Genomic DNA, 10,945 nt, shown 5'->3' with positions numbered 1-10,945 from the left:
ATATCTGCCTAATGTAGGGCATTTGGTAAACAAACAAACAAACAAACAAACAAACAAACAAACAAACAAACAAACACATATGCATTCATCAGCACCAAGAATAGATCTGCTTTTTTTCCAGATTGCGTCACCTGAATGCACCGTTCCTAAGATAGCAGCTGTCTGCAAGGTTGATTATCATGTAAACAAAGGCACATAGCCCATCTTGTGGATTTCCTCATTGTACTTCTGCATTTGAAATTCCTGTTACTTTGTTACTGTGAAAAACAGGTTGACAGCCTCATAACCCCGCCTGATGGTAAATATTATCCCTAATAAGGTTATCAGTGTCCTTTTGAGCCAGTACAAAACATTGCTGCATCCAAAAACAACAGTAAATGGAGAAAGAAAAATAAAAGTAGTCATCCAAGCTGTAATGGCATTTTTGACATTTTATTCAGAATGAGTTTGCTTGTGAGTGCCGTTGGGATTTTTGCATAAAAAAAAAATCACCAGTCAGTTCACAAAGCTCCTTGATCAAGTTCACAGCAGCTAAATTGCAATCTCTACAGCCCTTGAATGTTGCTGCAAGCTGTGGTTTTGTGTATATATGCAAATGAGATGAAAAGTGTAGCTATGGCTTTTGTTTGTGGCACTATGAATTGATGCAAGTAGAATTTAATTTGAAATTGCGGTTGAAGTTTTTTTGGATGGACTCCAACTGCCTGAAACTGCCTCTGTCATGGAAGTTAAGACAAGTTCATGTTTATCATCATGTTGGCAATGGCGCCATGTGGACAGTTTAGTGTAGGTTATCAGGGTCGGGGAGTTTCTCCAGTGTGGGCTCCACTCCCCAGATCTCACGGGCGTACTGGGCGATGGTACGGTCACTGGAGAACTTTCCACATCCAGCAATGTTGTGGATCACCTTCTTGGTCCATTCCTTGGGGTTCTGGATTGATTAAATGATCAGTGATGATTAAATTGACGATATTCATATGGGATGATTTGAATTGAATACAATTACGTGATTACAATCAAGGCGTAATTCCTTACGCATACCTTATAAAGCGCATTGACTTTCTCCTGGCATTTAATGTAGTCCTCATAATCAGCAAAGACCTTAAATCTGTGCGGGAAATAACACGATTAACGGGATGATGAAAAATCAGCAGATATACATGATTAGTCTCTGTGGTAATTCTACCAACACGTAAAATATACTTGCTGTTATTTTGATGGCTTTTAGCGAAAGCCTTTACCTGTCGTGGTGCATCAGCATGTTGACGATTTCTTTGAACAAGTCAGGCTGCTTTGGGCTGAAGAAGCCTCCAGCGATCTGGTCAATGGCTTGTTTCAGCTCAGGCAGGCGATTGTAGTACTCTTGAGCATTGTACCTACAGGCAGATCACCTACTGTTCATTTCTGACTGTAGGATTTGGCCAGATGAGAGTCGACGCCTTACCCTTTCCTGTCCATTTCATCAACGTCATCCACTCTCATGCCAAAGATAAAGAGATTGCCATCGCCAGCTTCCTCAGCCATCTCCACGTTGGCTCCATCCATAGTTCCGATGGTCAGAGCGCCGTTCAGCATGAACTTCATATTGCCGGTGCCGGAGGCCTCTGTGCCTGCCGTGGAGATCTGCTCGGAGAGGTCAGCAGCTGGGATGGCTGAAAGATGACAGAGGTAAGCGGCCGATGACCCTTGAGCATTGTAGTTCAAATGGCAAGTGGGATTTAACAGTAAAATTGTCGATTGAAATGAGGGGCCAGATTGAGGCTCCTAGCGGACCAGTTCTGGCCCGCCAGCCATATTTTTGATACCGACTGTGACCAGGATTTTTCACCATCTGCTGGTGGCCAAAAGAACAACAAAACAAAAGCAGACGAGGGCAAAGGGGGCGTGAAATACCTTTCTCAGCAAGTGTGACTCTGTAGTTCTCCAAAAAGATAACTTTGAGGCGGTCTCCCACCACGGGATCATTGTTGACCACTTCGCCGATAGCTGTGATCATACGAATAATCATCTTGGCAGTGTGGTAGCCAGGAGCGGCCTGCGAAAAAAAAATGACATGTCACGTGAGACGTTTGACCAGCTGCAAACAAATCCAGCTGACAATGGGGCCTCAAAGTCGAACATGATCTTTTTCATTCCGGAAGGTTGTTGATTTTTTGACAGCTTTGGAAGCGAATCGTGCGCTCCGTTTTGCGTAACGCCAACATTTTCCACAATAGTTAATTTGGTCAGTTTTAAGGCGCATACCTTTCCGCCAATCATAACGGTTCTTGGTGTCCACTGCTTGTTGGGCTCTTTCTTGATTCCTGACAGGGATATGAAGAAACTTAAACACTGACTTTTCCCTGTTAGTTTATTATTTGTGACGTAAATTAAAATGGATGCTTACGGTTATAATAGGTGATGATGTGCAGACAGTTGAGCAGCTGCCTCTTGTATTCGTGGATTCTCTTGACTTGGACGTCAAACATGGAGCTCGGATTGATCTTAACCTTATAGTGATCTTCCAAATGCACGGCAAACTTGAGTTTATTTTCCTGAAAAATAACAAGATGGATTCTTTGATAGTTGTAGCTGTTGTGATAGTTGTAGCATTTGCTTTATATCGAGCAAAACAATTCTGTAACAAAAGTAGAAAAATAGTTGAAGAAGTTGCAGATTAAGCCCAGAGGACCAAACAGCGATCAAAAAGATGAACTTGACTTCACCTGCTTCACTTTGGCAACATCGCGGATGAAAGCTTCGTCGTTCACGAGCTTGCGCAGGCGCTGCAGCTGATCGAGGTCACGGATGAAGTCCTCGCCGATTCTCTTAATTAGACACGAATAGAAAGCGAGCGTTAACCTCCTACGTTTTTTTACTCACTAAGAGGGATATCGCCGCGTTTAATCCACCGCTAACCTCGGCGATGACCTCAGCCAGGCCAGGGTTGCACATCACCAGCCAGCGGCGAGGGGTGATGCCGTTCGTCTTGTTCTGGAACTTATGTGGCTCCATTTCGTAGAAGTCCTTGAAGCTGCCGGGCGGACATAAATCAGGACGCGCAAATAATAAAACGGCTCACGGTCGGAGGTGCGCAGACCGCCGCGACCGCCGTCGTGTACGTACACAGTGGCTTTGAGGATGTCTGAGTGGATCTGGGCCACGCCGTTGACCGCGTGTGAGCCGACGATGCACAAATGGGCCATGTTGATCCTCTTCTGTCCACCTTCTTCAACCAGGGACATACGGGCCAGACGCTCATGATCGCCGGGGAACTTTGCAGCGACGTTCTGACAAAAGGACATTGGACATCAATAAATAGAAGAATTTGTTTTGCTCTTGTTAGTAAGCATCTCCTGCCATCCCCTAACTTTACTTAGAATTGCTGTCAAAGTCGCACAGACGAATGAAAGCAAATGTCGTTTTACTTTTCACCTTTAATTCGCGCTTTGGCACATAAGTCCCCAAGCGACTGTCAGCGGCTCAGCAGTGAAACACCACTGACAGAGAGGACCGATGTGCGCCGGAGACGGAGGCATGTCTCAAACCTCGTTATTTCCTCCTGAAATTGTGTGTCTGAAAAATGCTGTCTTAAAGCCATAATCTTTGGAATATTTGCGGCTGATGGAAATGGGGTGCAGTGTTTAGTTTGTTAGCTTCGGGGTGGCAAAAGAATCAGTCGCATTCACTTCATTCACCGGAGTGTAGGAAAAACCCAGGACCCGTCGTTAGTCCCCTAAAGGGCTGAACTGGGGAATCAAGCCATGTGAAACAGACAGAAAATGATTCTTAAGTTTGCATTCTAAAAGCGTACAGTAGATCCCCAGGCCTGCATAATTTACTCGTGAATCAAATAAATCCCCTTCTATTATTTAGTTCAACAGAATTACAATGTACAACTGTAATTCCTATTATTCAATTGGAATCATTTCCAATCAGGTTATTAAAAATAATGAATATTAATAAAAGCCTGCACCTTAGTTAACCGATGAACAGGCCAATCAGCTGAAATATATTATTCCTCAGCAGGGGTAATAAAGAGACATGTAGCAATACACAGTACTAACCTCCAGGTGGCGACGGTTGATCTCAAAGATAATTTCCAAGTGGCGGGGCAACAGATGGGCAAACAGGTCCACTGGCCATCGCTCCAGAGCTTCTGGGAGGACTGTGTGATTGGTGTAGGCACACGTACGCACACACACGTCCCAAGCCTATCCAGAAGGAAATTATTTTTAGGTGTAGAAGATCATTTTATATGAGTTGATTCCTCTGGTATGCATATTGAAAAACTCTGCCTAACCTTATCCCATGGAAGCTTCTCTTCATCAACCAGAACCCTCATCAGCTCAGGAATAGCCATAGCTGGGTGAGTGTCATTCAGCTGGATGGCAACCTGAAAAAAATAAAAATAAATGTCATGAGTCAGTTTTAGAAAACACCCAAGCCACTCTTCTGATACGTTAATCAGCCTGCTACAATGCATTAAACACACTGACAGAGGCAATTTTTACTCTGGAGTGGGTTGTTTCAATTTGACAGAAACTAGTTTATTTTTTTTACCTTGTCAGGCAGTTTGCTGAAATCTGTGCGAGCAATCTCCCTGGAGCCAAACTTGGAGACCTTGAAACGGCGAATGATGTCTTGCAGGGTGGCAGACACCACAAAGTATTCCTGCTTCAGACGCAGCTCCTTGCCCTCAAAAAACTGAGAAAACACACACTTGGGTATGTATTTGTCCATTGAACATCGTTATTGTTTCACACAGACAACTAGAAAAACCTCAAGTCCCCTTAGTATATCGTTGCCTTCACTGTGTTCCGTTTAAAAATTTCGGGATAACATAAATTGCAGATATATATTTACGTAATGATTCAATTGTGAACTCTGCATGACGACTGAAAGGTTAACAGATTTTAGTTACTTTTCTTATGCTGACTTTTGTTTCAAAACACCAAATCTTGAGTAAATGTCAAACTAATATTTTAGCGTTGGACTAACAATACCCTTGCGTGAAACCGGTTGGCAATAATATTTTTGAGTGAACTTAAACATGACATTTATAAATAAATGACAATCCAAAAGTGCACAGCTTCGCATTTGACGTAAAAAATTAGGGTCGTGTCCACATTTAATAAAAAATGAGATAAAAGCTGAATTTATCTCAATTGAGCTTCATCACGACATTCTTGGAGATAAAAATAGACACCATAAACAATACAGACTGGCTAAAATTAAATTCAAATGGCACCTAAATATTAGGTCAACCACTTTCTCACACATAAATTACCATGACTTGGGTATAGCTAAAGCTTTAGGCTTCTCAAGCAAATCCTCCATCTGGAGCCCGTAGGGAGGTAGGCATATGGTGGTCAGCTCTTATGTCAGATTTAAAAGGTAGCTGAAGACAAAGACCCTGAGGTCCTCGGGTCCCAGATTATGCAAATCTATATTATAAGATAACGCGATGTACCTGAATAGAAGTAATGTCGCATGACAGCTGTATAATTTCACACATCCAAATAGTCCTTTCTTACGTTGTCATTGGGATACAGCACGCGAGAGATGTTCTCAGCCAGGTTACGGTCCAACACAGCTTGAATGTAGCCACCGACATTGACTATAAAAAAAAAAAAAAAAGCACACACAAAAATAAATTTACAAAACCCTTTTTATGTTGCGAGACTCTAAAGTTTCCATAAGACGCTTACAGTCTTTAAGGTTAAATTCACACGGCGCCTTTGCAGACCACAGCCTCATGGTGTTGACTACGTTGTTTCTGTAGCCAGGGACCGGGGTGTCATATGGCAGAGCCAAAACTACCTGCCAACACATTACAGGAAGAGAGAAGCCATTTAGATTCTTAGATTTGACTCATGATAGCTCTCACTCTCTGTATTTATATATAGTTTTTTGTTTTTTTCTACCTGTGTGTCAACCCATTTGACTCCATCGGGGTGATGCTCGGTCTTGCCGTAGAAGTGCACGGGGCGCATATACTCTGGACGTGCTTTCTCCCAGGCGTTGCCATAGCGCAGCCAATCATCGGCCTCTTCAACCTTGGTAATGACATTGCCAGCGAAAAACACTCATTAGGTGAGTACGTTCCGAGCTGAGTCAGACCCAGGAAATGACAAGGACAATCAAGACGAGATAATGATAACACATAATTATGGATATTATTCACTTTATCCCATTCGGTTGCCTAAGCCCACATCTGTCCTGAAATAAGACCTAGGAATATACCGTACATCTTTTTGCAAAGAAAAGAGGGAGATTGCCGGTGTTACTAACCTGCCAGCCGTTCACTATTTTCTGATTGAAGATGCCGAATTCATAGCGGATACCGTAACCATAGGCAGCCAGGCCGAGGGACGCCATAGAGTCCAGGAAACAAGCTGGAACCCCCCAAAAAATGAACACTCTTCCAAATTCAAGTACCGTATTTTCCGGACTATAAAAACCTAAAATTTTCTCAAAAGCTGACAGTACGCCTTATAGTCCGGTGCGCCTTATATATATGGACCAAATTCCTAAATTTAAACTGGCCCGAAGCGTTGTGTCATGAAATCAATCATAAGTGGCCCGCTGAAGACTATGAATCATGAATCAAAATGGCCATGGATCATTACTTTGTGATTATAAAGTAATTTGTTGCGCCTGAAGGTGAAATAAAAAAGATAAAATGGAGAATGATTTAATTTGGATTAAAAATCTGACATGAGTTTTAAAGTTTTAAAATGGGCCATTCATTGAAGGTGCGCCTTATAGTCCGGTGTGCCTTGTAGTCCAGAAAATACGGTACTACAATAAAAATTTGAAACATTCAAACTTGTAAAGATAATTTAAAAACACGTACCGGCTAGTCGACCAAGTCCACCATTTCCCAAACCGGCATCTTCTTCCATTTCCTCCAGTTCCTCCATGTCCAGACCCAACTAAAAAGTCCAGAGCGCACACATAGGCTGATATTAATAAATTGATTTCAATTTTCAAAGCTGGCTTAAAAAATATTAAACTTCTTCCTTTCACCTGGTATGTGGCTTCATCGCAGGCGTTTTCCAGTGCGAGGTTCACCATGGTGTTCTGGAGGGTGCGGCCCATGTAGAACTCCAGCGAAATGTAGTAAACACGCTGTGTTGAAAAGCAAAATAGTATATATATATATATATATATATATATATATATATATATATATATGTCGCCGGCTATGGAACTTTTTACACCAAGTACCAATTAAAACACTCTCCAAGTACCACCGTCATGATTTAAGTTAATGGAACAGTAGTGTAGTGGGCCAAAGTGTTCATTAAAAACCAGAATAATAAAGTACATTTTAGCCACTGTATCACAGTGGGGGGGGATTCCCAAATAGGTGCGAATACTGTATATGACTGAAACCAAAAATACATTCTCCTCTGATATTTGACGTACAGTATCCCCCCCACCCAAAAAATATTCCTTGCGATCACATTGCATGTATCAGTAATCTTTCACCTGTTTAGTGTTTTAGCCTTTGCCATTTAGCTAGTTTTTTTTTTTCTTTCACCTCTTCTGAAATTGAGAAGACGGATGCGCACTGAAGGGAAGGGACGAAGGGACAAATTGCATTCTGTATTACATAAGGGCAACATTTTGCTTTGGCAAAAATAGCTCCCGTGGAGGTCGTTGTAAAGGTCAGCCTGAGAGTGATATTCTTTCCTTGTGGAGTTCAACTCTGGAGTGATACAAGTGCTTGTTGAAGAAAATAAATAAATGACAATGATAAATACTCACGACAAAGCCTCGTGACAACCACAGTTCAGTCATTTGATCGGATTTGTCACGCATCTTAACCGACTTTAATTTTGTCGATTCGTCTCGCTGTCCTAGTTACCTTTGTAACTGATACTTATAAATATCATCAATAAATCTGGCACAGTCGCTTTGCAGTACCCGAGCTCACAGCTCTGTTCAAGGTTTCTTTTCAAGGAATTCACCTTTGACCTTTCAGTCTGCTGCAGCGAACAAGGTCGATACAGTCGGGAGGGTCGGGCGGTTCAGTGTGAGGTTGCATCCCACCGGCGCTGGATTAAACCTGTTCTAAAAATGTATTCCACTCTTCAAGTAAATGTCACCCTGCTTGGGTGAACACAAAAGGCACTTAAGTGACAGAACAATGACTCTTTTGGATGTCAAAAAAAGGGAAGAAAAAAAAATCCCCTTTATTTTTCAGAGTGATTTATTAAATAGCAAACGGCAATTTTCCTTTCATGTAAATATAATTGCTATTGGTTTCACTCGGCTGCCAAGCTCCTATTTGTGACAGCTGACTATTGTAAGTGTGGGTTCGCTTCTTCTAAAGGTGCATGGCACGCACCTGCACGGAGGCGTAGATATGAATCCCGCCGCCCTTGGAGGCATGTGCTCATGTGCGACAAGCAGAGGCTGTATGCTTTATGGTGAGGCGGAGCAGAAGGTCACGGAGAGGTTTAATGTTTCAGCGCAGTGGAAGAATGGAAGCTTAGCAGCAGACTGCTAAGAAGCCCTTGTGAAGTTTAAATGTCATGCCCTGGCATTAGATTGGACTCAGGCTGCTCCAGTACAGCTGAGGAATGAGAAGCTTTTGCTTCAATGCAATGAAACCTGGCCCGTATTTAACAGCAGGCGGATTTAAGCTTGACCAAGAAAAATTATATTTTAGCCACTACCGATCGGGTGCATTCGGTTAGGTCACGTGACTTTGGATGTTGAGTATCTGCTCCTGTTATGACTTGAACTTACTTTGGGATCTTTCTCATAGTAGTGCTGCTGGGTTCTGATCCACCTGCCGATCAAGTGGTCCCGCACGGTGTGGGCAAGAGCAAAGTAGTAATCCCTTCTCGTTGCCACATTTCTGTCTTTGGCCAGCGTGAAGTGGAGGTGCCTGTTGAAATTCAGCTTCAGCTCGGAGACATTATCGGGGCCGGCCAGGCCTCGCACAGAGATCTGCTTCTTCCTGTCATGGTCGGACAAGGGTTTGGACATGGCGGCTCAGGATTTGCTAGCTGAGACCTCTGGGAGAATTGTTTATGTTAAGCAAGCGCCACCAGGCCCAGACACACAGATAGAGAGGCAGCACAGTGCGGTCTTGGGATCAGCTTTTTAAAGGCGCTACTATAAATATTACAAAGAGGGCGGGGCTAGTTTGCCGTTTTGGTAAAGGGTGGAGCATGTTCTGTGTAATTTTAAAATGGTAGACCCCATTAACAGTGGTTCTCGAGGATGATGATGACATTAGGTTTTATCCTCACTGAGGATGACTGAGGATTCCTCAGTCATCACGATTGTGCTTTTTCACATAACCGAGAACATTAAGGATATAAAAAGAACGAGCAGACTGCTCCACGTTGAAAAGAAAAAAAATCCTCTGACACAAATTCTTACATATGCCAGTGCATAAACATAAATATTGCACAAAGCGTGAAATAAGTGGCTGTAAAATCTGCAAGGCATGCAATCAAAAAGGCAGAAATTTAGATCAGCCAGAGTTGGGTAACAAGGAAGCCAAAAATAATGGCAAAAAATATATATTTTTGCAAGGAAAATAAAAATGCAGTAGCGCTCACCTTCAAATGGTTGCGACATCGGTAATAATGACACCTGAATTTCATTTTTTTTTTTTTTTTACATTGCTGCTTGTCATAAGCCGCATTGCTACCTTGGGTACACTTTGCAAAAGTTGTTCCAGCGGAGAAACATGCTGATGATGAGTATGTCTGGCAGCTATAGTGGCTAACTCGTTTTCCCTCTCATCATTGGCAGCAATGGCCAATTTAGCAGATGGTATATTAAATCCCAACCAACGTATTTTTTATGTTTTTGCTGAAGCCCAACACCGCAAATGCCCGCCAATTATCACATGGATAGGTGATGCTATATGTACACATTTCTAGATGGTATGGGGGCCATCTGCATTGCAGATAAACGTTCCACATTGTCTTGCTAGCGTCTCAACAGTCCTCGCGTAGCAGTGATTCAGCCTTTGTGTTTAGATCGCATTTATTCAACAGCCCGTAGTCACATCAGACTCCCAATCATCTGCAGCCGAGCCACTCTATTTTAAGTTATCGCACTCGCAAGCCAAACTATCGTAAAGTCTTGACCTTCTATAAATAGTAACTCTGACCCAGTCCCAAAGGCCATGATATTTGAAAGGCATATCTCGTTAATGTCAGCTCGAGCTAGCAAACAACAGCCGTGTATTTTTCCGCGCCTTTGTCACAGAGCGGCCAAGGCCTCTTTGAAATTGGTTTGGGTTGTTTTTAGTGTCAACACGGAATGGATTTCAGCGCGGCGTTCATTACAAGTTGACAGAAAAAATACAGGGGGTAAAATTAACACGTCTTTCCAAACATTTGCACACTGGACAAGACGTCAGAGTGACAAAGAGAGACGCGGTTCCCGAGCGCAGCAGCACAATTGAACGACTGTGTGAATTAAATCACAAATGTTTCCTAATGGCAACGTCTGTCAAGATATTTCATGTGGTTTAATAGTCCCCTTCATGCTGTTCCATTAACGCCCCTGCATAGCCAATGACCCCGGCAACAGAGGAACCATCACATAACAAATGACAGAGATTGAAGCTGGCGTGTCCCTGATTTGTCCATTATGATGAGCAAATTATGTTCCTACATGTCTACTGGCTGTTCTGTCAAATAGTGCATCAAGCAGTTGTAGACCACACACTTGTTTCCGGCCTGATGGACACAGAGTGGGTATTTATAAAGCGCAACCTTTTTTGCTCTATAAATTGGTTAAAGGAAGCCACGGCAACAATAATACGTCAGTTCGTCCGTGACATTTTGACTTTGTCCATTACGAAACCATCGGCCTCAGTTGTTTCATAAAGGTTGTGATTAACGGAACGTTAATCACAGTTATTAGATCAACCGGGACGCTGATACTCTCCAGTGCGTTACGATAGCCACCGTGTTTTGCTTGG

General features: G+C 42.8%; 1 protein-coding gene across 1 annotated transcript; it reads right to left on the bottom strand.

Annotated features, from left to right (window-relative positions):
- Positions 1–416: 416 nt before the first annotated feature.
- On the bottom strand, positions 417–9,095 carry pygma (phosphorylase, glycogen, muscle A). The gene is made up of 20 exons (XM_061299358.1): positions 8,743–9,095; positions 7,012–7,113; positions 6,839–6,917; positions 6,274–6,377; positions 5,907–6,038; positions 5,691–5,802; positions 5,517–5,599; positions 4,543–4,686; positions 4,283–4,375; positions 4,047–4,193; positions 3,106–3,269; positions 2,899–3,013; positions 2,706–2,807; positions 2,387–2,534; positions 2,245–2,303; positions 1,894–2,035; positions 1,445–1,652; positions 1,242–1,376; positions 1,042–1,108; positions 417–931 (listed from the first exon to the last, which is right to left on the bottom strand). Exons 1-20 carry the CDS (start codon positions 8,983–8,985, stop codon positions 782–784), a joined length of 2,529 nt encoding a protein of 842 aa, XP_061155342.1. The 5' UTR covers positions 8,986–9,095; the 3' UTR covers positions 417–781.
- Positions 9,096–10,945: the final 1,850 nt, after the last annotated feature.

This window comes from Syngnathus typhle, linkage group LG15, assembly GCF_033458585.1.
Source record: "Syngnathus typhle isolate RoL2023-S1 ecotype Sweden linkage group LG15, RoL_Styp_1.0, whole genome shotgun sequence".
In the NCBI taxonomy this organism is placed as follows: domain Eukaryota; kingdom Metazoa; phylum Chordata; class Actinopteri; order Syngnathiformes; family Syngnathidae; genus Syngnathus; species Syngnathus typhle.
Note: the sequence above shows the minus strand (reverse complement) of the source record. Positions and strands in the feature narration are given on the sequence as shown.